Source organism: Bacillus rossius, chromosome 6, assembly GCF_032445375.1.
Source record: "Bacillus rossius redtenbacheri isolate Brsri chromosome 6, Brsri_v3, whole genome shotgun sequence".
Taxonomy (NCBI): domain Eukaryota; kingdom Metazoa; phylum Arthropoda; class Insecta; order Phasmatodea; family Bacillidae; genus Bacillus; species Bacillus rossius.
Genome location: NC_086334.1, coordinates 10,031,671 through 10,058,862, shown reverse-complemented (window position 1 = coordinate 10,058,862; position 27,192 = coordinate 10,031,671). Strand labels below are relative to the sequence as shown.

Here is a 27,192-nt window from a genome sequence, read left to right as displayed (position 1 = left end):
CTGGTAGCTGGCGACGCAGGGACTGTGGTGGCAGCTTCTCAGCCTGGCAGGCGGGTCACACTCTACTGATACCGCTCCACTATGCTCGCTCTCCGCTGGTAGCTGGCGACGCAGGGACTGTGGTGGCAGCTTCTCAGCCTGGCAGGCGGGTCACACTCTACTGATACCGCTCCACTATGCTCGCTCTCCGCTGGTAGCTGGCGACGCAGGGACTGTGGTGGCAGCTTCTCAGCCTGGCAGGCGGGTCACACTCTACGGACACCGCTCCACTATGCTCGCTCTCCGCTGGTAGCTGGCGACGCAGGGACTGTGGTGGCAGCTTCTCAGCCTGGCAGGCGGGTCACACTCTACTGATACCGCTCCACTATGCTCGCTCTCCGCTGGTAGCTGGCGACGCAGGGACTGTGGTCGTAGCTTCTCAATTGGCAGGCGGGTCACACTCTACGGACACCGCTCCACTATGCTCGCTCTCCGCTGGTAGCTGGCGACGCAGGGACTGTGGTGGCAGCTTCTCAGCCTGGCAGGCGGGTCACACTCTACTGATACCGCTCCACTATGCTCGCTCTCCGCTGGTAGCTGGCGACGCAGGGACTGTGGTGGCAGCTTCTCAGCCTGGCAGGCGGGTCACACTCTACGGACACCGCTCCACTATGCTCGCTCTCCGCTGGTAGCTGGCGACGCAGGGACTGTGGTGGCAGCTTCTCAGCCTGGCAGGCGGGTCACACTCTACGGACACCGCTCCACTATGCTCGCTCTCCGCTGGTAGCTGGCGACGCAGGGACTGTGGTGGCAGCTTCTCAGCTTGGCAGGCGGGTCACACTCTACGGACACCGCTCCACTATGCTCGCTCTCCGCTGGTAGCTGGCGACGCAGGGACTGTGGTGGCAGCTTCTCAGCCTGGCAGGCGGGTCACACTCTACGGACACCGCTCCACTATGCTCGCTCTCCGCTGGTAGCTGGCGACGCAGGGACTGTGGTGGCAGCTTCTCAGCCTGGCAGGCGGGTCACACTCTACTGATACCGCTCCACTATGCTCGCTCTCCGCTGGTAGCTGGCGACGCAGGGACTGTGGTGGCAGCTTCTCAGCCTGGCAGGCGGGTCACACTCTACTGATACCGCTCCACTATGCTCGCTCTCCGCTGGTAGCTGGCGACGCAGGGACTGTGGTGGCAGCTTCTCAGCCTGGCAGGCGGGTCACACTCTACGGACACCGCTCCACTATGCTCGCTCTCCGCTGGTAGCTGGCGACGCAGGGACTGTGGTGGCAGCTTCTCAGCTTGGCAGGCGGGTCACACTCTACGGACACCGCTCCACTATGCTCGCTCTCCGCTGGTAGCTGGCGACGCAGGGACTGTGGTGGCAGCTTCTCAGCCTGGCAGGCGGGTCACACTCTACGGACACCGCTCCACTATGCTCGCTCTCCGCTGGTAGCTGGCGACGCAGGGACTGTGGTGGCAGCTTCTCAGCCTGGCAGGCGGGTCACACTCTACGGACACCGCTCCACTATGCTCGCTCTCCGCTGGTAGCTGGCGACGCAGGGACTGTGGTGGCAGCTTCTCAGCCTGGCAGGCGGGTCACACTCTACTGATACCGCTCCACTATGCTCGCTCTCCGCTGGTAGCTGGCGACGCAGGGACTGTGGTCGCAGCTTCTCAGCTTGGCAGGCGGGTCACACTCTACTGATACCGCTCCACTATGCTCGCTCTCCGCTGGTAGCTGGCGACGCAGGGACTGTGGTGGCAGCTTCTCAGCTTGGCAGGCGGGTCACACTCTACGGACACCGCTCCACTATGCTCGCTCTCCGCTGGTAGCTGGCGACGCAGGGACTGTGGTGGCAGCTTCTCAGCCTGGCAGGCGGGTCACACTCTACGGACACCGCTCCACTATGCTCGCTCTCCGCTGATAGCTGGCGACGCAGGGACTGTGGTGGCAGCTTCTCAGCCTGGCAGGCGGGTCACACTCTACGGACACCGCTCCACTATGCTCGCTCTCCGCTGGTAGCTGGCGACGCAGGGACTGTGGTGGCAGCTTCTCAGCCTGGCAGGCGGGTCACACTCTACGGACACCGCTCCACTATGCTCGCTCTCCGCTGGTAGCTGGCGACGCAGGGACTGTGGTGGCAGCTTCTCAGCCTGGCAGGCGGGTCACACTCTACTGATACCGCTCCACTATGCTCGCTCTCCGCTGGTAGCTGGCGACGCAGGGACTGTGGTCGCAGTTTTTCAGCTTGGCAGGCGGGTCACACTCTACTGATACCGCTCCACTATGCTCGCTCTCCGCTGGTAGCTGGCGACGCAGGGACTGTGGTGGCAGCTTCTCAGCCTGGCAGGCGGGTCACACTCTACTGATACCGCTCCACTATGCTCGCTCTCCGCTGGTAGCTGGCGACGCAGGGACTGTGGTGGCAGCTTCTCAGCTTGGCAGGCGGGTCACACTCTACTGATACCGCTCCACTATGCTCGCTCTCCGCTGGTAGCTGGCGACGCAGGGACTGTGGTGGCAGCTTCTCAGCCTGGCAGGCGGGTCACACTCTACTGATACCGCTCCACTATGCTCGCTCTCCGCTGGTAGCTGGCGACGCAGGGACTGTGGTCGTAGCTTCTCAGCTTGGCAGGCGGGTCACACTCTACGGACACAGCTCCACTATGCTCGCTCTCCGCTGGTAGCTGGCGACGCAGGGACTGTGGTCGCAGCTTCTCAGCTTGGCAGGCGGGTCACACTCTACGGACACAGCTCCACTATGCTCGCTCTCCGCGGGTAGCTGGCGACGCAGGGACTGTGGTCGTAGCTTCTCAGCCTGGCAGGCGGGTCACACTCTACGGACACCGCTCCACTATGCTCGCTCTTCGCGGGTAGCTGGCGACGCAGGGACTGTGGTCGTAGCTTCTCAGCTTGGCAGGCGGGTCACACTCTACAGTCACCGTTTCGCAATTTGACACGCACCCTCGCTCGCGACCGCGACTAATCATCGTGCGTGAGGCCGCAGTCGTCCGCGCCGCTCCCTGTTCCCAGTCTTCCCGTCGACATGAAGCTGTACCGACACGTCAGGAGGGTCGTACCAGCACCCTCATGCTAGTTTCGGTGTATTTTGGCACCTCATACACCTGGGAAGTCCTGCTCGTCTTTGGCTTGTATGATTCGCCTTTCTTACAAAGGCTGCATTGAGCAATTAATTTACTTGGCAGTAGCTAAAGCTGATGCAAGCATACATTTACTGAAATATGTATCTTATTAAATGCCCCGTCATTATTTCTACTTAACTTTTGTGTATATATACATATATATATAGAGAGGTATATTATTTGATTATAATAATTTTGTGATGACTTATATGATTTGAATTTATTAAAAAAAATATATTTCGACGATAAGAAGTGATACATGGGCCAACATAACAATCTCAAAAATATTTATCTATCTCTACTGTTTACTGGTTAATGACCGATGTTCGCAAACAAATATTCTAATGGCCCAGGCATCCAGCGATATGGGCAGATAATCTTCAGCCACCTCCCTACCTTTTCTAGTTCCCCCAAACATCATACAATTGTATAAATCCAAGCTTATTTATTTTCAGTTTGAAAACAGCACATTATGCTACTAAATGCTAAGGGTTTTTGAAGACAGGCTGTTTGTATTTTTTTTTCTTATTTAAATTTAATACATAGTTGTTGAAGTTTTATACGGCTGCTATAACTATCGTAATAAAACAGATTGTTTACTGTGAAACGAGTTTTAAAAATCTGTTTAAAATATTTAGTTAAAGGTATATATAAATGCCCGGAAGGCCCGTTTGTAAATCGGGTACAGACTGCCACCTATAAAGCCTTGAAGAGGGGGGGGGGGGGAGAGTTGAAGTTTGGCTAAGGAACATAGGTACTTTTACACGAAACCTACCATCTACTTCTCACTTTTTTCTATAATTTTACATGTATTGGGATATTTGGACAGTAGGCCTGCCTATATGTGTTTTTTACACCAAATTTTAATATATACATAACGCCATACGAGATGTAATTCATTAGATTTCTTAGCGTAGAACTCGAAATATAAACTACCAATGTCGGGCAGCTTGTTGAATAAATATAAGTACATAAACAAGATCAATAAGTAAGAAGCGCTTTAGTTTTGGCATCCAGTATCACAACTAATTAAAGATAAGAAAATCCAATTTGTAATTTCACTCTAAAAAGTTTTGTTATAAATAAATACATAATTACAATTTCTCGAAACGTTAGTTAGAAAAATTATCCTTATTTCGGTCTTTAACTGCATAAAACATTATTGCAGTTTTTTTTTATGTATTTCGTAACAAAAATTTTACTCTTATGATAATTTCCGGGAAAATCAAAAATGTTGATGAGTTGATTTTGTTTAGTTAGCATAAGTTAACTTCGTTAGTATATGATCTTTTTAAAACTGCAAATACAAGTTCTTGAATATTTGCTCTTGCTGTTTGTAACATTAATAATATTAATAAAGTTATTAATATAATTGAAATTAAATTAAATCTTTATTTATTTTGAAGGCTAATCATAAAGATAAAGCAGCAATAATTTTTTTATTAAATGTCTTAAACTAGTAAAAATATATATGGAAATAGTCTCTCTAGTTTAAGTAGAAGTTGTTTGAAAAGAATTTGCATGATTTTGAAATATACAGACAAACGTACAAACGTGCGAAGTCAAATAAAGGCTCGTAAAAACAGCGAGAGTAAAGCATGTAAAATGTCCGAGTGAGCGAGTTAGTCCGCGGTGTGCGATCTGTTCTCTGAGCTGGCGACGAGCGAGTGTTCCCGCCCAGAAGCAGCTGAGACCTGCCGGTGTGATTGGGGCTTTACTTCCCGAGCGACCCCCTCCGGCCCAGAGCAGGGGGCGCAACTGTGCAGGCGGAATATGGCCACTAAAAAAACAGTTGAGAAATACCAACATTAAAAAAAAAGGGGGGGGGGGTGTCTGTAAAGTCGGTTTACGGACGATAATTTTACGTGATAAAGTCATAAGAAAACAATGATGAAAAATTGACATGTTTTTTTAATTTTCAAATATTATTTACAGTTTTTGCAAATTTAATTTAAATAATTTGTTTAAATATAATCACGAACAATTAGTTAAAAAGGCCCGCCTTAACCTGTTTGATATTATAGACGATTTTCTCGTACGTTGGTTGGCCCGTTCTTGCACGCTCGGCTCAGGCGGAACGTGACAATTTTTCGTGCGTGCAGCCGGCGTTCATCGATTTATAAGACGTTATCATGTCAAAAATTAAATTTCTTATATGAGAAAAACAAAGATATTTCTTGAACATAATAACATAAACTAAATATATATACGAACATTCTTAGTTCAGAATTTATGGAATGGTGTATTTACGAAGTGATTGATAGTAGTGGTAAAATATTATGGTTTTGAAAAATGTTTGTCAATGTTAAATTATTTTGGGAGCACTGAAATAAGCATGGCTGCAAAACAATATATTTTATGAGCTTTGCTTTGTTCGTGTTTTTTTGACGTGAATACGTCTTATAAATCGATGAACGCCGGCTGCACGCACGAAAAATTGTCACGTTCCACCTGAGCTGAGCGTACAAGAACCGGCCAACCACCGTGCAAGAAAATCAAACAGGCTAAGGCGGCCTTTTTAACTAGTTGTTCGTGATTATATTTAAACAAATGATTTAAATTAAATTTACAAAAACTGTAAATAATATTTGAAAATTAAAAAGAATGCAAATTTTCATCAATGTTTTCTTATGACGTTATCACGCAAAATTGTCGTCCGTAAACCGACTTTACAGACAAACTCCCCCCCCCCCCCTTTTTTTTTGCTATAGAAACTGAGGTTATGATTTTCATCACAAAAAACTTTGCAGCTATGCAGTTTCGAATTTTTGAAACAAATTTTAAAAGCATTTTAGACACAGTGTTTTGGTTGTTCTGTATTGAAAAAAAAATCTTAAACATAATACTGTTAATATCCCCATTAACGAAAAACTATCAAAAAAAGTTTGCCAAAAATTAATTTCTAAAAGTTAACGGATTTCAGTTGTTAGGGTGGCTCTAAATACAGCAAATTTCGGGAAGCCTTCATTTCACAGACGAGAGCGCCAACGCCCGATCGTGCATCACGTTTTTTTGTTCATTGTAACTCATGATAACTAATGGTCAATTAGGTTAGGTTAAATATATTATAAATACTTTAAAACATTGTGGACGGTTGATTTGGTTAGGATAGCTACATTAAAGATACTGTGAAATCATGAAAACGGTTTCCTAGCCCTGGATAGCTACATATTAAAAAGTTATTTGATAAGCAACCATAAATTGATTTTACAGTATTTTTAATGTAGCTATACTTACCTAATATAACCAACCATCCACAATGTTTTAAAGTATTTATAATGTAGCTAACCTATCCTAATCGACCGCAAAATTTAATGCCACACCGGTTTATACAATGAGATAGAACGGGGAAAAAAAAGCGACCATGAACTTCGGGGAACTTCGGGTGTGGCTCTCTCGTCTGTGAAATGAAGTCTTCCCGCAAATTTCCTGGGTTTCCAAAGACAGCAAGAGCGTTAGTTATATTATTGTGTGGCCCAGTGTAACCGAGGCACGACTCGTCCACTAGCTGTCCAGCCGGTGGGGCAAGGGAGGGAGGGCGGGCATGCGAGTGTCTGGTTGATGGGGGAAGTGGGGTAGGGGAATTAGCAACGACCGCGACCCCAGTATTTGTCCAGGGTAATTCTTCTATAAGTAGTCGCGTATCGCTCGCGATAGCAGGAGTACGCACGACCCAGTCGAACGACGAGCGTGAAGGCGTGTGTCACGAGACGTCTCCGGAGACAGCTATGGTAGGTTGCCTGCCTATGTCCGTCGGGGTGGGCCAACTACAGACCTTGGTCACAAAACCACGAACCGAGAGCATTTTATTACCGTTTGTGTCAACTTCGTAAATGTACTTTAAAACCGGCTCCACATCTATAAACATTCGCGCAGAATACGATGCACGGCGTAAAAAAAATTTAATTTGGAAATAATATATTCAACTTGCGGCTAAAATATCTGTGCCAAACTCGTTGGGCGAAAATTATCGTAGGTGTTCTAGGCTTCAGAGCTGGTACGTTTGGGATGCCTAATTGCCAAGACCTAGTTTTTGAAGTAGTATTGGGCCCCAACGCTAGAAAGTAGCTGTCATAATATATTACTTACATAGCTACTCTGATTGTGAGAATTAATGCATTAACTATTATCAGGCAAACAAACGGGTGAAAACTAATTATTTTTTTTTGGTAGCCACATGTTTATGTGGCGTGGCATACAAGAAATACTGCATCTCTTAACTCATTTATATAGAACATGACTTTTCGTTACAAAATATATAACAAGAAAAAAGAAAGACATTTTATAATAATTTCAAATCTCTTCTAAAAAAGCAATCAGTCGTCAAGTAGAGCTAACTCTTTCATTTAAACCTCCCGTCCAAGTTTTTTTTTATTGCTAGTAGAATTAAGAGCTTACCCAACAGATAGCGTTGCGTGTCACGCATAACATGTTTCCACTATAAGGCCATTTATACAATGACATAATAAACGGAGACGGATTTCCGGAAACATTTCACTATCGCGTCTCTCTGTGTTGCTTCCACAATGCACAGAAACGTAAAAATGGCAACCAATGAGATTGCATGTCAAGGTTACGTGTATGTATATTACATACATATATATATTATATATATAATGTATATATATGTATATTACATATATATATAAAGATCATAGCTCGGGAAAAATTTACACAAAATAAAAATAAACGACAAAAAAAAACCTAGATATTCTTGTACTTGAAACAAATTTTAACGTATTCAATACATAAAAAACATGGCTAATACCGCAGCCAAGTACTCGGCTCCTATTGGTCGCTCGGAGCTACGTAAACGTAAGAACTCAACATTTCCGAGCTGATTCGTACGGGTCCGTGCCGCTGTAGGAACACTGTTCCGTGAGATCCGTCTCCGCACGTGATACGTCTGCGTTTCATTGCAGAACGGGCCTAAGAATAGCGCATCTGTGTCTCCATCCTGGTTCCATGCATGGAGGCTTAGCAGTCGTACCTGCGAACAATGAACAGCTTGCTTTAACTTGGATTCCTTCTGCGACTCGAATAAAGTCACTGTCCCCAGTGCAAATTTGTTTAGCATGCATCTCTTGGATATCTTGTCAAAGTTCAGCTATAGGTACTGGGTGACTCAAAATTCGAGTTCATTACGAAACAAATAAGTTGAACATAGCCCTAAAGTGTTTCCTAAGGCTGGTATATGTCTTTGAACTTGGAGCTGAACAATTTTTTTTTGTAAATAGTAGAAGAAAAAAAAAAGAGATGGATCACTAAACGCCTGGATAATGTATAATTAATCAAATTTCTACAGCAACCATAAGTTGATGGCTGTTGTAAAATGATTTAGTTGAAATATAAGTTTACATGCATATTTCTGACGTGTTATCACCAATTATTTCAAATAATAAATTTTACAACAGATAATTTTTGCGGTAGTTATAGAAGTTTTTTCACTTAAATATGTTTCCCCAAATAACTATCTATGTATATACTAGCTGACCCGGCGAACTTTGTTCCGCCTTAGAGGCAATAAATGAGCAGATTTTGGATTTTATTAAATTGATGCTGAAGGTTATATTTTACTTTCAAGAGAATTTTGTAATTTAGTGAAAATTATATGGAACTAATTACTCAACTTTATTGAACTTTTCAAATTGTTAGGATTAAAAATGATTTTTTTTGTAATAGTGAAACATATTTCAATAAAGCATGTTTTCAGTTTTTTTAAGCTAAATCGGATGTTAGAATTTTTAAATACTGATGATTCCAGTCACGCAATGAAAAAAAAAAACAATTACCATATTTTATTTTCTTTGAAATTATCTTTGATACTTAAGAACATAACGCGAGCGAAGCCGCGGGTGAAAGCTAGTAATACATAAGAATAAGTATAGTATATTATTATTCTACTGTATTGTATGTAAGAAAAAAAAAATACTTTGAATGTCAGATTAAATCCGCGTTCTTCGATAATGTCTGCCCCAAATGAGGTCATTTGGAAACAACTATTGTATTTTTGAGTGTTTGCTAGAAAATGTCACGATTCGGGTGTTTCGCCACGAAGCAATGAATGCAATGGCTCAGGTGGCGGAGTCAATAATGGTAATATCACTTTCCCACTAAGGCAGCACAATCCTGGCGTTTCTCCGGAAAACTTCAATGCACCACAAAACTCGCAAACTACGTCCATTGGCCCAATGCGAATGCTAGTATGCAAGCAGTAATCAGTGCTGCAATCGTATCGAAACGCTGCTCGATTCAAATCAGTACTTGATAAATTTCTTCTTGTGCGTCGAAAATTAACTATGTAGTTGTTGATCTCTGAGGTTTGCTCGACGATTTCGCATTGCCAACCGAGCCGTTTCACTGGCTGCCTCACTTTGCTCTTGTGATTGAGAAGCACGAAGTTGCCATACTAACGCGGCGCTCTCCACGTGCAATTTCTTGTTCTTCCTCAGTCCTTTCATTCGCAATGTTTCGAATCCTAGTTGCATTACGGCCTTGTCTGGAAAGATTTGATCGTCTTGGTCACGGCATTGTATCGTTAATGATAATATCGGCACGATAAACCAATAGAAAGTCAATAAAAAACACATCAACCGGTCAACTTTAAAATTTTACATTGTCAAATTTTCAACCATACTTAACCATAGGCAACATTACGTTTAGCTGTCAGTTGTGTTTTGTTATTCCATGTCAGTTGCATTTTGCTTTACCATTTTTAACAAATGAACGGCTAGACTGCTGTTTTGACTGATAAATTTTTCGTTTTGCTTTCAGTTGCGTTTTGTTATACCACTTTATTTACACGCTTTATATTAGCTTCACCTGTATGTTTGTTTGTATGTTTGTAACCGACTCCTTTGGGTACGATTTTGACCCACTTTAAACGGCCAGATTTCATTCAAATTTTGTAGATTTATCGAGGACCGATGACAATACACTAATTTGATAAGATTATTCCATTATTAAGTTTGCAAAATAAGATTGTCGTCAATTTATATAATTTCACAATATTTAGTAGGCTTTGTTTATATCGCGCCAAAGACAAACTGAAAGAAAAGAGTTCGCACATTGTAAAGAAAACCATTTCGCTCATGTGCGAACTCTTTTCTTTCGTTTGTCTTCGGCGCGATATAAACAAAGTCTATTAAATATTGTGACATTTAATTAAATTAAAAGTGACATTTAATTAAATGAACAGTGAGAGTGGGTTATGATTATTGAGCACAATATACTTTCTTGATTTTCTATTTTTTAATTTGGTTTTCTATATAAAGCGTGTTTTTTTAGTTTTTTTAAACTATTATTTTTTCCCCCCAGAAACAGGATAAAAAGTATCCTATGTCCGTCTCCTGGTTCTAAGCTACCTCCCTACCAATTTTCAGCCAAATCGGTTCAGCCGTTCTTGAGTTATAAATAGTGTAACTAACACGACTTTCTTTTATATATATATATATATATATATATATATAGATAGATATTTAAATAATAAAATTAATGTTTTTCTCAGACTTCATAGCCGCGGGAATCTTTTTTTGATTATAAGTCGAAAATATGTTCAAATTATGTTTTCGTGATTTACCTACAGCCGAAGTTTAATTCCGATTTACACTGTATTGCGGCGAGAATGAAAAAAAGTGTCTCAAAAGCCTCGATTACATTACACAGGTCATGAAACTCGCTTTGCCAGCGTACAAGAGTATTCTGTTCTTAAATCACGTTCTTTGGAAGTGAAGAAACGCGTTTATTTTACTAGTGATTAAATTTATTTTTAATTTGATGTCGAATGTTTTTCTCTTGGCGAATTTGTATTTTAGCTGTTCCATCGACCTGAACTTTATTCGCACGTAAAATGCGAGCCTTGTGATAAGTCGGCGTGATTACATCAGGCTAGTCCGAGCGCCACAATAGATTCGCGGGCGAGCAGCTAGAAAACTTGCGCAGTGTAATCGAGGCGGTAGTGAACAGGCCTACGGCGAAAAACAAAGAAAAATGGACTAAGAGAACCGCACCTGTGTTTTCGTACCATGTGCGTCTCTGCCTGAGGACGGGAGCAGATAGCAGTTCCCGAAACGTCGCTTGTTTCTGTTTTGGAAAAACTATTGTGTTTGTTTCGTCTTTTCGTTTTGTCGTGTTTTTGTCTCGTTCCAACTGTTGTGCTGAATTTTTTTTTTTTTTGGGTTCAATATTTTTGTGCTGTCATCATTTGTCGGGTTTTTTCGTTCTCTTAGTCCATTTTTCCTTGTTTTTCTTTGTTTGTTGACCATATTCCTGTTTTGGATTATTATGTGGTGTTTATATCCTGTTGACAACAGCCATTTTTTTGCTTAATTTTTGTTTATTGTCTTTTGGGTATTTTTTAGTTTTCTTCTACAGAAAAAATGCTTAGCAATGGCGTGTGTCCAAAAGCTTACATCAAGTCATGCACTCCCATCGCACAAATCTTTCAAAGATAATGACTATTTGATTTCCGTTACGGACGCATGACGCTACAGCAATTGAGAGCAGAATAGGATACGTTGGTGGGCGTGGGAACTGTTTATGGTTATATATCCTAGAGTGGCAATAAGTAGTCCAGTTATTAAATTTTGATGTATTTTTGCTTTAAAAAATAAATCATTGTGATTATTTGTGTTCCATAAATATTTATTGGTAAAGATTTTGCTTAACCTTGCATAACTTCATAAAATTGAGTCTAAAAATAGTGTTTAAAAGCTGCTAGTAAGTTTTAACGGAAGAATAAAACCTAAATTCTATTTACTAACGCTACCAACATATGTTAGATTCTTCGCGAAATTTTATTGGCTTAAGTTAACGTATAAGTATTGAATTGGGAACCAATATCACAGGCGATGTGTAGTAATGTGCACAGCCTTTTGTGTAATCGCTTATTTTTAATTGTGCGCCCATTTGAACCATACAAACACTGCCAGGAATAAATATTATTGCAGATACTCCCATGCAATTTATATATAAAAATATTTTTAAATTAAAGTGAACTGTGTAAACGGGTACTTAGAATCGAATTAGTTACCCTTAGTTTAATACCCACAAATCACTTAGTTTATGTTTCTCAGTATATTTACATGGTAGCTTTCCGAATACATTCTTTCTTGCTTCAAGGCTGTCATTAGAAACTTATACAATTGCAGAGCCTAAATATTCATTGAAGTTAATAGTTGCAAGTAAAATACCCAATAGGCCTACACTTTCAAAGTAAATTATTTAGACTAGATTAAATTTTTATTCAGTTATAAAAATGGTTATTTAAAACGCTATATTCGTAACTACATACATTAATAATTTTTAATGAAATTAGAAATGAAGTAGGTAAAACAGTATTATTAAGGTCAATTCGTTAAATATTGGTAACTGAGCAGGCAGATAAGTCTCTGTGTCAGTATAAGTTACTCAAAATAGTTTTTCCCAAAACCATAGGAACCCGAGTTTTTCAGTATGTTGGGAAAACTTAATGATTATTGATTTAATATATAATATACTCAGAATAAAGAGCTTTGAGACGAAGGGTACATACGAAGGGTAAATCCAAAACTGTATTACCACATGATTTAAGCTTTCAGTATATGCTAGGACTGACATAAACATTTTCCCTTAAGTTCGAAAAAAACATTAAGTACTTTTTTAGTATGAAAAATTCTGGGTTTATAATGAATTTATTCAAAATCCTGTGCAGAAACCTAAAATAGGGGAAATAATAATTACATTATATTTAAAATACTTTTATTAAAACAATTAATGTTCAGTATGTCAATTTAATCGGGGTTTCAATAAAATATAATATACCTATTATTTACCAAATATCCATAAAATAAATAAATGGTTGCGCATTTGAAGTTATAATTCAGGGGTGCCCACAAGGCGGGGTAACGACGCAGACTGCGTCATTAAAATTTCAGGGAGGGGGGGGGGGGGTGGTTAAAAGACGAGAAAAATGTATATATTATTTACATAATTATAGCTTCTAATGTGAAAATACGATTCTGGTGCTTTGATAATTGAAAGGGATCTTGTAAATCAAATTGGCAACCCCGCACTTTCCTTAACAAAAGCAGTTTGGCATCTGTCGGTTCAGGATGGAAATATTACCTGATATGACCAAAATTATTATTAGAAAATCAGTTTTAATTAATGCAAAATGTGATAAAATATAATACTAAAAAAGTATTATATTATAAAATAATTTAGTAAATAATTTAGAAAATCGCATAAAAAAATTCGGGGAGGGGGGGAGGCGTATCATTAGTTTAGGGGGGGGGTGAGTCATAGTGTTTGGGGGGGGGGGGGCACCTCTGTAATTACTTGGCTTAGCAAAAAAAAATCTATAATTTTGCAAGCAAATAATAAAATAATAGAAGGACTGGAGTGATATTATAAATACGGTTGGTAAAGAATAAATATTAAAACAAATCACAAAAAAATTCAATGAATACTCAGAATTTCAATATTGTGTAAAAAATTAATTTTTTAAAAGTAATCGAGATAAATTTTAATGACGAAATTCAGAAAATATAATGGATAATTATTCTAATTTTTTTAAAAAAATATTTATAATATAACGTAATTTATGATGCAAATAAATTATACATTGGAAACATAGACTCACTTATTTAAATACACTTTAAAAAGTAAATAAACGCAATTTCTATTACTAATATTCACAATAAATAAATGTTTTTAAAGATATTGGCCAATATTCAAAATCACTAAAGTATATGATTTAAAGGACATATATATTTTTTATTTGTATGTAACATTTTTGTTTTTAGATTTCTATTCATTCTGTGAAAATTTTGTTGCATGGTGCGCACGTATCGTAAAAATTCACTCTCTTAATTTTTTCATAACGCGTCCAAAGAAGTATAAATTCTAAAAATTTCAAAGAAGGTTCCAAATTTGTTCCTATTAAATATTCCCAATTATTTATTTATGTTAAAAAAAAATCAAAATGTCACATTTAAGTGGAATTTTAGTTCTTACAATTTCCACTTAAGGTGGAAAGATTCCTCGAGTCTTGTATATTGTTGCATCTTTCGTAAACATTTATGTTATAGATACAATGATACATCAAACTCATAGCTCGTTATGGGACACGCGTGTCTTCCAAAGGTGTGTGTTACCGTTAAAGATTGACAGTCTGCAGCGGGGCATTTCGGATGGGTACCATGTTTGGCCTCTACAAACTGTATTAGCCAGCCAAACCAGCTGCTTGCATTTACTGTTTTGAATTGAATAATTTTCATACCAAAATGTTTACCTGAATCCAGTAATTTTGTATACTAATTTAATTACAAAATGAATTTGCGGGAACCTAATTTAAGATTCTACCTTTGTTGTGCGAAATACGCTCAACATAAGGGGCAAACATAATTTGGAGATGGGGGAGGGGAATTTCGGCCGTTCCCTCTTCCCCACATAACACATTTTGACTATTTTAAATTTAAAAACTTTTACAATCTAAATATGCGTACTGAAACAAAAATAGCATAAAATCTCATTTAAGAAAATTTTAAAATATACCCATACTTTTATGCCAGAGAAAGTAAGGGTTGATAATTAAAATGTTATGTTAGATTATAATTAAATGAAATTAAACGTTAATAGAAATGTTGGAAATATTGATTCGCTTTGTAAAGAACAGTTTCATGGTCCATTAACCCCAAATCCATCGTAGGCTCAAAAGTTTATATATAATCACAATGCTGTGGTCACGATAACAGTCGCAATGTTTCACAAAACGCTTCCAAACTGATACATAAAATCTAGTAGTGAAAAATCTCGGTCGAGTTCATTAAAGGGCAATATCCGACAAAAAAGGTAGGAACGGGAAAGGTTTTTGAAAAACTGAAAAATCGCGGTAACTCCCGTAATATAATGAATATTACATCCTTTTAAACGTATTTATTATAACTCGTAGGCGTTACACTAAAAGCGTTTGTCTAAAAATTGTTTTGATACAACCAACTATAACTGCAAGGGATGGAAAAAAAACAAGGGTTGGAGGACAAAAAAAATTATAAATCAGTTTGTAGACACACCATTGAATTCGTTCAGTGTGTTTGTAAATCTTATAATTATCTAAAACTTTTGTCTGAAACAATTTTTGATAGATTCACCATTGCTCTAGGGGTAGAAATTTAAACAGTCATAAAATCCGTTCCTTGTACACTATGAAATCCATTCCTTTTTATTGTACAACCTAAAAATATTGTTGAAATTCGTCCGAAATTAATTTTTATATGACAAATCATTACTGCAAGGGGTGGAAATATGGTTTAAAAGTAAATAAATAAATAAATATATTAAAAAAGATATACTATCAAATCAGTTATAAATAATTGTATAAATCTAAAACTATGGCTGAAAATTTTTATGATGGAACTAATTATTACTGTAAAAACGGGTTGAAATAAAAAAAATAAATAAAAACTTTCTTTGTATGAAATTTGTTCGAATTTATTTTAAACCACCTTATTATCTTATACCTTGATGCAGGAAAATTTTTTATACAACCATTTTATTTTTGGAAGGGATGAAAAAGTGTTTGAAGGACAAAAAATATATATATCTTTGTTGGCATATAATATGAAATTCGTTCTGTGCTATTACATGCTGGATTCATAGAGTTAAAAATATGCGAAATATTTTCGCTTCATGAAAAATGAGCAAATATTAAAACGATCATTTTGTAATATTGGAGAACATAAAATAATCTATGTGCATTTTCTTAAAATGATCCAGAAGTTGATAAAATTTTCCAAAATGTTTGCAGCTTAAATACCTTCGAATTCTACTTACGCCTGTAGGCTGTGTCGGAACGGATTTTTAAAAATTAAATTTAGGTATAGGTACTTCGTAACCTCGTACTATTGCAATCTCATTGGTTGCCATAGTTACGTTTCCGGTCATTGTGGAAGCAGCAGAACGCGATTGTGAAATATTCCAGGAAATCCGTCTCCGTTTACCGTTATCCGTCTGTGTGGGATGAGGCCCCTTCTACAACGGCACGTAAACGGTTCTACCGGAAAATTTTACTCTTGCGTAAACTGCTTCCAAAAAGCACGCATACGTAACAAATGGCAATCAATGAGATTGAATTTAAATGTTACGAAATAATACTTTAATTAAAAAAATATATATGGTTTGAGATTACAGCACGGGCAGTATATAAGAAAATAGTCCTGCAAAGATAATCCGCGACGCCGCGCGCCGGCACTAGTGCTGCTATCGGGCGGCTGTAACGCGCATCTCGAGCGCCTCTAGCGCTGCGTGGCGGCAAAGCGCCACACCATGGCTTCGAACTCTCTGTTTTGCGGCGCTGTAGCTTGGCTGTGTATACATTTAATACCTATAATTATTTTAATAGCCTCTCATTAATGACTAAATAAGTTTCGTGTCGGTGTTGTTTGTCTCTCCCTCAGTCCTAGCTTTCAAATGGACGAAACCGATGAGAGCATTTTAATAATTTTTTTTTTTTTTTTAATAGCTGAGAGTTTGGCTAAACGAAAGTTATTTGTGGAATAGTAAAAAAAAAAAAACGCGTTAGGCATTGTAATTTTTCTCCTAGTGACTTAAAAAAGCTTCAAACTGCTCTTCATGTGGAGTACGTTCAAAATGTAGGTAATTTCTTGTATGCCTGAGAGCGTTAGGGCCTTTCGCCGTGCAAGAGAGGGTAATACCCGTTTTTAGGAAGCCAACCTTTGTCAGAAAACCTCACGGAAAAGAATGATTACTTAAAAAAAGTGCTAATATCTTATTCCCATCCTTTATAATTTATTTGTGGTGGACTTTGTGTAAATATCCTATAAAGAAAATAATACTTAACATAAATCTAAAAAAAAGAATTTACTAGAATTATGGGGGGGGGGGGGGGGGGGGATCATATCTCAGGCCTAGTTTATAATCTCATTGCATATAAAATCGATTATTTGGTGGTGTTTTTTAATTCTACTTTTCCCCATGTACTTTATGTCTGTTTATAGTGTGTTTTATCATGTATAATTTTGTCCTTTCATGCTTATCGATTATCACCTCTGCAAGAAGAGACTATTTCGTCTGAAATTGCTGTTCGTTTGCTTCGTAGGGTTTGAGTGTGTTGTTATTACTATTGTATATATATATTTAGCCTTCAGGCCTCTCTAATCACTACACTCATTGAATAAAAAGCATTTATGAAAAACAAACCTAGTTTTACCCAGGACATAGTGGTAGATTTACAGTAGTAACTGTCCCCAATGCATGCTTAAAACATCTGGTGTGAGTGTGTGTATATGACTTCTCCACCACACGCAGGAACGACAGCGTTGCTCTCGTGACATCGCGGGCCAGGTCGAGATGTCCCTCGCCACCGCGACCACGCCGTGGCTGACGACAGACTTCCTGGCGGGGCTGCTGCGGAGAGCCGAGGACGACCCCGCGCTGACGGTGGACGGCGTGGAGGTGAGGCCGGCCTCGGCGCAGGGCGACAACTATGCCAGCGACCTGCGCAAGGTGGAGGTGGACTACCGCGACGGCGGCGGCGGCCGGCGCAGGAGGTCGCTGGTCGTCAAGACGCCACCCGAGCTGCCCGTGATGCGGCGCTTCGTGGCAGAGCTGCGCCTCTTCCAGAAGGAGGTGTTCGCGTACAGCCGCCTGCTGCCCGCCCTGAGGACCCTCACCAGCTGCCCGCCGGTGACCCCCGCCTACCTCCCCGCGGACACGCCGGACATCGTGGTGCTGGAGGACGTCTCCTCCAGAGGCTTCAAGATGGCGGACCGCAAGACGGGACTGGACCTCGCGCACTGTCGCCTGGCGCTGAGGGCGCTCGCCGCCTTCCACGGGCTGTCGGCGGAGCTGGTGCGCCGCGACCCGGCCGTCATCGAGCACTTGCCGGAGCTGGTCCACAACACGGGGTAACAAGAATTACATTTATTTCTTTTTTCCTTATTCCCCGTCTCTTTTTTTGCTATCTTATTTTTCGCTTTCTCTTTTCCCCCACTTTATTTCCCCCCACTCTATTTCCCCCCACTCTGATTCCCCCCACTCTGATTCCCCCCACTCTGATTCCCCCCTCTCTGTTTCCCACCCTCTCTGTTTTCCACCCTCTCTGTTTCCCACCCTCTCTGTTTCCCACCCTCTCTGTTTCCCACCCTCTCTGTTTCCCACCCTCTCTGTTTCCCACCCTCTCTGTTTCCCACCCTCTCTGTTTCCCACCCTCTCTGTTTCCCACCCTCTCTGTTTCCCACCCTCTCTGTTTCCCACCCTCTCTGTTTCCCACCCTCTCTGTTTCCCACCCTCTCTGTTTCCCACCCTCTCTGTTTCCCACCCTCTCTGTTTCCCACCCTCTCTGTTTCCCACCCTCTCTGTTTCCCACCCTCTCTGTTTCCCACCCTCTCTGTTTCCCACCCTCTCTGTTTCCCACCCTCTCTGTTTCCCACCCTCTCTGTTTCCCACCCTCTCTGTTTCCCACCCTCTCTGTTTCCCACCCTCTCTGTTTCCCACCCTCTCTGTATCCCACCCTCTCTGTTTCCCACCCTCTCTGTTTCCCACCCTCTCTGTTTCCCACCCTCTCTGTTTCCCACCCTCTCTGTTTCCCACCCTCTCTGTTTCCCACCCTCTCTGTTTCCCACCCTCTCTGTTTCCCACCCTCTCTGTTTCCCACCCTCTCTGTTTCCCACCCTCTCTGTTTCCCACCCTCTCTGTTTCCCACCCTCTCTGTTTCCCACCCTCTCTGTTTCCCACCCTCTCTGTTTCCCACCCTCTCTGTTTCCCACCCTCTCTGTTTCCCACCCTCTCTGTTTCCCACCCTCTCTGTTTCCCACCCTCTCTGTTTCCCACCCTCTCTGTTTCCCACCCTCTCTGTTTAACACCCTCTCTGTTTCCCACCCTCTCTGTTTCCCACCCTCTCTGTTTCCCACCCTCTCTGTTTCCCACCCTCTCTGTTTCCCACCCTCTCTGTATCCCACCCTCTCTGTTTCCCACCCTCTCTGTATCCCAACCTCTCTGTTTCCCACCCTCTCTGTTTCCCACCCTCTCTGTTTCCCACCCTCTCTGTTTCCCACCCTCTATATTTCCCACCCTCTATATTTCCCACCCTCTCTGTTTCCCACCCTCTCTGTTTCCCACCCTCTCGTATCCCACCCTCTCGTATCCCACCCTCTCTGTTTCCCACCCTCTCTGTATCCCACCCTCTCTGTATCCCACCCTCTCTGTTTCCCACCCTCTCTGTTTCCCACCCTCTCTGTTTCCCACCCTCTCTGTTTCCCACCCTCTCTGTATCCCAACCTCTCTGTTTCCCACCCTCTCTGTTTCCCACCCTCTATATTTCCCACCCTCTATATTTCCCACCCTCTCTGTTTCCCACCCTCTCTGTTTCCCACCCTCTCGTATCCCACCCTCTCTGTTTCCCACCCTCTCTGTATCCCACCCTCTCTGTATCCCACCCTCTCTGTATCCCACCCTCTCTGTTTCCCACCCTCTCTGTATCCCACCCTCTCTGTATCCCACCCTCTATATTTCCCACCCTCTCTGTTTCCCACCCTCTCTGTATCCCACCCTCTCTGTTTCCCACCCTCTCTGTTTCCCACCCTCTATATTTCCCACCCTCTCTGTTTCCCACCCTCTCTGTTTCCCACCCTCTCTGTTTCCCACCCTCTATATTTCCCACCCTCTATATTTCCCACCCTCTCTATTTCCCACCCTCTCTGTTTCCCACCCTCTCTGTATCCCACCCTCTCTGTTTCCCACCCTCTCTGTTTCCCACCCTCTCTGTATCCCACCCTCTTTTTCCCACCCTCTCTGTATCACACCCTCTCTGTTTCCCACCCTCTCTGTATCCCACCCTCTCTGTTTCCCACCCTCTCTGTTTCCCACCCTCTCTGTATCCCACCCTCTCTGTTTCCCACCCTCTCTGTATCCCACCCTCTCTGTTTCCCACCCTCTCTGTTTCCCACCCTCTCTGTTTCCCACCCTCTCTGTTTCCCACCCTCTCTGTTTCCCACCCTCTCTGTTTCCCACCCTCTCTGTTTCCCACCCTCTCTGTTTAACACCCTCTCTGTTTCCCACCCTCTCTGTTTCCCACCCTCTCTGTTTCCCACCCTCTCTGTTTCCCACCCTCTCTGTTTCCCACCCTCTCTGTATCCCACCCTCTCTGTTTCCCACCCTCTCTGTATCCCAACCTCTCTGTTTCCCACCCTCTCTGTTTCCCACCCTCTCTGTTTCCCACCCTCTCTGTTTCCCACCCTCTATATTTCCCACCCTCTATATTTCCCACCCTCTCTGTTTCCCACCCTCTCTGTTTCCCACCCTCTCGTATCCCACCCTCTCGTATCCCACCCTCTCTGTTTCCCACCCTCTCTGTATCCCACCCTCTCTGTATCCCACCCTCTCTGTTTCCCACCCTCTCTGTTTCCCACCCTCTCTGTTTCCCACCCTCTCTGTTTCCCACCCTCTCTGTTTCCCACCCTCTCTGTATCCCAACCTCTCTGTTTCCCACCCTCTCTGTTTCCCACCCTCTATATTTCCCACCCTCTATATTTCCCACCCTCTCTGTTTCCCACCCTCTCTGTTTCCCACCCTCTCGTATCCCACCCTCTCGTATCCCACCCTCTCTGTTTCCCACCCTCTCTGTATCCCACCCTCTCTGTATCCCACCCTCTCTGTATCCCACCCTCTCTGTTTCCCACCCTCTCTGTATCCCACCCTCTCTGTATCCCACCCTCTATATTTCCCACCCTCTCTGTTTCCCACCCTCTCTGTATCCCACCCTCTCTGTTTCCCACCCTCTCTGTTTCCCACCCTCTATATTTCCCACCCTCTCTGTTTCCCACCCTCTCTGTTTCCCACCCTCTCTGTTTCCCACCCTCTATATTTCCCACCCTCTATATTTCCCACCCTCTCTATTTCCCACCCTCTCTGTTTCCCACCCTCTCTGTATCCCACCCTCTCTGTTTCCCACCCTCTCTGTTTCCCACCCTCTCTGTATCCCACCCTCTTTTTCCCACCCTCTCTGTATCACACCCTCTCTGTTTCCCACCCTCTCTGTATCCCACCCTCTCTGTTTCCCACCCTCTCTGTTTCCCACCCTCTCTGTATCCCACCCTCTCTGTTTCCCACCCTCTCTGTATCCCACCCTCTCTGTTTCCCACCCTCTCTGTTTCCCACCCTCTCTGTTTCCCACCCTCTCTGTTTCCCACCCTCTCTGTTTCCCACCCTCTCTGTTTCCCACCCTCTCTGTTTCCCACCCTCTCTGTTTCCCACCCTCTCTGTATCCCACCCTCTCTGTATCCCACCCTCTCTGTATCCCACCCTCTCTGTTTCCCACTCTCTCTGTTTCCCACCCTCTCTGTTTCCCACCCTCTCTGTTTCCCACCCTCTCTGTTTCCCACCCTCTCTGTTTCCCACCCTCTCTGTTTCCCACCCTCTCTGTTTCCCACCCTCTCTGTTTCCCACCCTCTCTGTTTCCCACCCTCTCTGTTTCCCACCCTCTCTGTTTCCCACCCTCTCTGTTTCCCACCCTCTCTGTTTCCCACCCTCTCTGTTTCCCACCCTCTCTGTTTCCCACCCTCTCTGTTTCCCACCCTCTCTGTTTCCCACCCTCTCTGTTTCCCACCCTCTCTGTTTCCCACCCTCTCTGTTTCCCACCCTCTCTGTTTCCCACCCTCTCTGTTTCCCACCCTCTATATTTCCCACCCTCTCTCTCTCTCTATGCCCCCCTTGTCTATTTGTTTCCCTCTCTCTTGTAGAGGCTAGGCTTGTGAGTTATAACTAATTTAAGGTTATTCTCCCCGAAGTTCTGGTCGATACTGCAGTCGTCATATTATATTGAGTGTCATTCCTCTGTCTTTATGCATCATTGTATGGGTAGGTTAGGCTTTTTTGCTCTTTGCCAGTCACACCCACTTCCCTCGACCACCGAGAGTTGAGTGTGGATCATAACGGCGAGGAATCTACACGGAACCTTGTCAGGCAACTGCCTTCCTTATATCGGCGACTGCGATGTCGACCAAAGAATCAGAGATCGGTTCTTCGATCTTGAGTGGCTACATGCAAGCAATAAGCCTAACAATTGATTAAACCTGCAATGTTGGCGTGCTTTTGCCCTGCGTTCCAGGAGAAGGGAGACTCAAATGAGGTTCATTCCCAACACCTACGACAGCTTGGCGGACATAGTGGAGACGTGGCCCGGGTACGAGCGGTTTGCCGGAGAGATCCGTCGGCGCAGGGACACCGTGGTGGAGGACCTGGAGCGACTCGTGGTGCCCTCGGAGGACGGCTTCAACGTGGTGAACCACGGCGACTTCTGGGTCAACAACATGCTGTTCCGCTACTCGGAGGACGCGGGCCGCCCGGAGGAGGTGTGTCTGATCGACTTCCAGATCCTGCGCTACGGCTCGCCGGCGCTGGACCTGCAGTACTTCCTGGCCACGAGCCTCGCGAGGGGAGTCAGGGAGGACCACGAGGACGAGCTGCTGGCGAGCTACCACGAGGCGCTGAGGGCGAGCACGAGCACCCTGGGCGCGGCGCGCGGCGTCTGCGGCCTGGACCGCCTGCGCAAGGACTTCCAGGACAAGACGCTGTACGGCTTCCACGCGGCCTGCACCATCCTGTGCGCCGTCGTGGCCGAGCCCGGAGACGCCATGGACCTCGGCTCGCTCTCCGAGGAGTCCTCCGAGTCGGACCACGTGGACTACCTGACTAAAGCTCTGCGGGGAGAACGGTTCAGAGAAGCTTTCCAGAGAATGTTGCTCTTCTACGGGAAGAAAGGTTTCTTCAAGAGCAAATAATTCAGTGCAATCCATGCAAATCCATCTGTGATTTTTACTGATTATTTTATTTACTGCCAAGTTCATGTATTCATATTATAGGTGTAGCGTTATTTTTTATGTACTAAATTTTAGGAACATTTAATGAATAATTATTTTAATTGAAAAATATTGAAAATTATTCAGTGAAACAAACAATTACTTTTTTCTGACAAATTATGATATTTACGTATGCGAATTACACTATTTTTAACTGGTAATTTAACATTCCAATTCTGTGATTTTCGGAGATAATGCAATTTCAAATACAAGACAAGTATTTATGACTTGATTTAAGCTTTTGGACATACGCCATTGCTAAGCACATGTATGTCTGTAGAAGAAAACTACAAAAAAAACAAAAGACAAAAACTTGCTTAATTTGTGTGTTTGTCTGTGTTTTTTGTAGTTTTCTTCTACAGACATACATGTGCTTAGCAATGGCGTATGTCCAAAAGCTTAAATCAAGTCATGCACTCCCATTGCACAAATCTTTCAAACACGTCTTTATGATGTGAATAAAATTTAAATAATCCTACATATAGATAATATTTCGAAGATTTGAAACTGGTGGTAGCAATAGGCTACCTGTGATTAATTAATTATATATCTAATGTTTATTTGGATGCGTGCTGACGTGAAGAATACTGCTACCATTTTATAATTTTCCAGAGATGACTACAACCTTGGAAATATCTTTCTGAAGCTACTGAGGTCACGAATCCATTAATGAATTAGGTTGCTATATATGAAGCAGGTTTTAAAATAAATAACAAGGTAACTTCGAAATTATTTCTTTTACTGGCTACAAAATTTTAATATGACAATTGCAAACTTTGACGAAATTAATAAATTGTTTTGAATAAATTATGTTTTTAAATATTATATAGTTATTTAAGAAAAACAATTAAGAATACTTTATTACTGTTCAAAAAATCTCATTAAGATATGAAATTAATATCGTGCAGGGTACTCAATCATGAACCAGAAGAATAAAAAAAGGGTAAAGGAAATTTACACAATCAAATCATGACACCCCTGGGTATTATGTTACAGCAAAGATAAACAAATAAAAGAAAAAAAGTGCGTGTACTTACGTATGCGCTTTAGAAGTTACATTTACGTGGCGTAACCAATAAAAAACTTAGTTTTGCATGCAAATAATTAATAGAAATAAATTAAAATGACCGTAGTGATATTATAATCATGGTTGTTAACATAAAAATGTGTATAGATATATTTTATTAAAATAATCAAGATAATTTTGAATCAATAAATATGTGGAATGTTTATTCTTATTTAAATAATTTTTATTTAAATTACAACTTAAAATTGCAAATAAATAATACATACGGGAACATAACCTCACAAACACTTGCATGAACACTGCCAGGAGACTGCTAAACCTTTCATAGACTCTCTCTGATAGCGTCAATGGAAGCTTACTACCTAACCTGACATCGTTATTCCTACTGGAAAGTGTAATACGACTTTCAAGTCGTATTAAACTTTCAACAAATTTAATTGAAAACAATTTATGCGTATATTTATCACGCTCGGCATTACTTTAAAATAATTATACGTTAAATTTCTTTCCTTTTTTGGTCTCGGAACATTCAAAGAAATGTTTTCAACGAACTGATCAGGAAGACTTACCTCATCAGATATGGACAAATTATCATTGTCATCCTTTCTGTCGTATAACGACGCACTAGATCCACTTTCCGAAGAAGACTTGTTGCCAATGCTTCATAGGTGTTCAACTCCAGACATGTTTAGTATTTTTTTCCACATTTCAGATCAAATGCTCTGTGCGAGTCATAGGAGTGGTACTATACAAGTAGTAAATGAATGGGACTCCTGTGTAAGGTTCCACGCTGAGGTGTGAGGTGGGGTCAATGACTGACCGACCAACCTCTGACGTCACGGCGGCCATCTTAAAACTCAACATTCCTCAAAAATGTTTTCCCGTTTTTATTTCTCAAAAATTTTATGCCTCAACATATTTTTGCATTTGAAAGAACCAAATGTCTTAAAAACGGCTTAAAATTCCTAAAAGCAAGTCGCAGAGGTCACGACTTTGACCGCAAACTTGATATTCTTTAATTTTTGATAAAATTTCCAATAAAATATACAAAATGTTTAGTTACTTAATTCGTGTAATGTAATAATAAAACAAGTTGAAAATGCGTACTTAATTTTTTAAAAAATAAATATTGCTTACATCACACCCGCCATTTTGGATTTTAGAAACTCCAGCAATTTTTAACAGTAAAAATTAATTTGGAAAAAAATTAAAATTCATAAAAATATTTATTTAATAAAATATTGATAAAAAAACGCACAAGATGGAAACCTCGGTTCAAACCCGGTGAACTCATTCGATTAAAAATGGCGACGAATATTGCGTCAGTCCGTACGATGTAATGGCAGCCATCTTGTGTATGCCATATTAGCTTTTTACCCGCTAGAGTACAGTAGTAGTCTTGGTTGCCATCGTGAAAATCCGTAGTTATATACATAGAAATTAGGGGAAAAATTCCATAAATAATCAAAATATCTTTTATTAAAATAATGACTTGATTCGATCGCATTCTCGCTGCAATCTGAAGATGAGATATGATGTAGACGATTATGCTACAATGGTTTTTCTTCGTCTTCAGCTCCAGGGTTGAGATCAGAGATGTGGACATGGGCACCCTTGTCTGAGTGTACTTCCCCAAGCTACGTCCTGGGCTGTGACTGGGCTGTGACTGGGCTGTGACACTCGGTTGGTTGCACGCAGCGTGCGTTTGTCTGAGCTGTCCGCCAGCCGACAAGCCTGATATCTCGGAAACTGTCCACAACTATGCCTTTCGCGGACGGAAGTCAAGTTAATATAACTGTTTATAAGGCCATTAAATTACAGAAATGATTTTTTGAAATGACTGTTGGCGCTCGCAGAAATATGGATTTTTTCTGATCGTGATGGCATGGTTGGGAAACGCGCAGCCAAGAAAACAATTTCTTACCCTCGTGAACTGTCGCGAGTGTTCGTAGCACCGCGTCCCGAACATCGCGTGCGTGCAGACAGAGCAATGCGGTCGTAAGGCCTTTCAAATGGCCTCGCTTCGCGCTGGAGACCACCCATGGCGGATGGAACGTGTACCTACATGTGCATGGATCCATAGACGAGAGTGAGTGACAGCGCGCGAGTGAGGGGTGTCGCTGTATCTTGGAGTATGACGCAGACCAAATTCCAGTCTCGCTATTGCCTTCCTAATCCTTGTTATAATGGTCTGACTAGGGGCAGTTCCTACCATCCGTCTCGATGACATTACGGTCAGACCTTGCCGCTTGGTACAGTTTATGTGGGATTCAGCGGGTCAATTAGAGTAAGCAACAGCATGACCAATATTTTAATGTGTCTAGTTTTCTGAATTCTTTTCTTTTAACGGCTATGCAAATAAATATGCTGCCCACATATTTTATATTTTGAAGCATACATGTTACATTAGAAATACTAGCTTATCTATGTGTAAAGGCCTAGTTTGCAATGCTCTCGAGCGAAAGAAGGCAGCGGACCGAACACCCGCCTCGTCCCACACTTCCAGTGAGATGGATAGGGATGTTCGCAGTGTGGTAAATGTGGCGGACGCTGCCATTTTTCGTTGATAGCCACCTTCAAAGGGCGGCATCAGGAGTCGGTATAACACCGGTATTATTGTTATCTTTAAAAGATTTGTGCAATGGGAGTGCATGACTTGATGTAAGTTTTTGGACATACGCCATTGCTAAGAACTTTTTCTGTTGAAGAAAAACTAATAAATAAAATAAATAAATAAAAATAAAAATAAAAAATACTCAAAAAAAGATACAAAAAACACACAAAATTAAGCAAACAATTGCTGTTGTCAACAAGGATATGAACACCACAAAATATTCCGAAAGTCGCACCTGTGTTTCCGTACCATGTGCGTCTCTGCCTGAGGACGGGAGCAGATAGCAGTTCCCGAAACGTCGCTTGTTTCTGTTTAGGTAAAACTATTGTATTTGTTTGTTTTTTTCGTTTTGTCATGTTTTTTGTCTCGCTTCAACTGTTGTGCTGAATTATTTTGGGTTTCAATATTTTTGTGTTGTCATCATTTGTGGGGATTTTTTCGTTCTCTTAGTACATTTTTCTTTGTTTTTTCTTTGTTTGCTGACCATATTCCTGTTTCGGAATATTTTGTGGTGTTCATATCCTTGTTGACAACAGCAATTGTTTGCTTAATTTTGTGTGTTTTTTGTATCTT

The 27,192-nt window shown here is 42.1% G+C and overlaps 1 protein-coding gene across 1 annotated transcript; it reads left to right on the top strand.

Moving 5' to 3' along the window:
* The first annotated feature begins 6,747 nt into the window (after positions 1–6,747).
* Positions 6,748–25,529, top strand: LOC134532593 (uncharacterized). Its single transcript, XM_063369158.1, has 3 exons — positions 6,748–6,853; positions 17,430–18,028; positions 22,228–25,529. The coding sequence occupies exons 1-3, from the start codon at positions 6,851–6,853 to the stop codon at positions 22,898–22,900; spliced, it is 1,275 nt and encodes a 424-aa protein (XP_063225228.1). The 5' UTR covers positions 6,748–6,850; the 3' UTR covers positions 22,901–25,529.
* Positions 25,530–27,192: the final 1,663 nt, after the last annotated feature.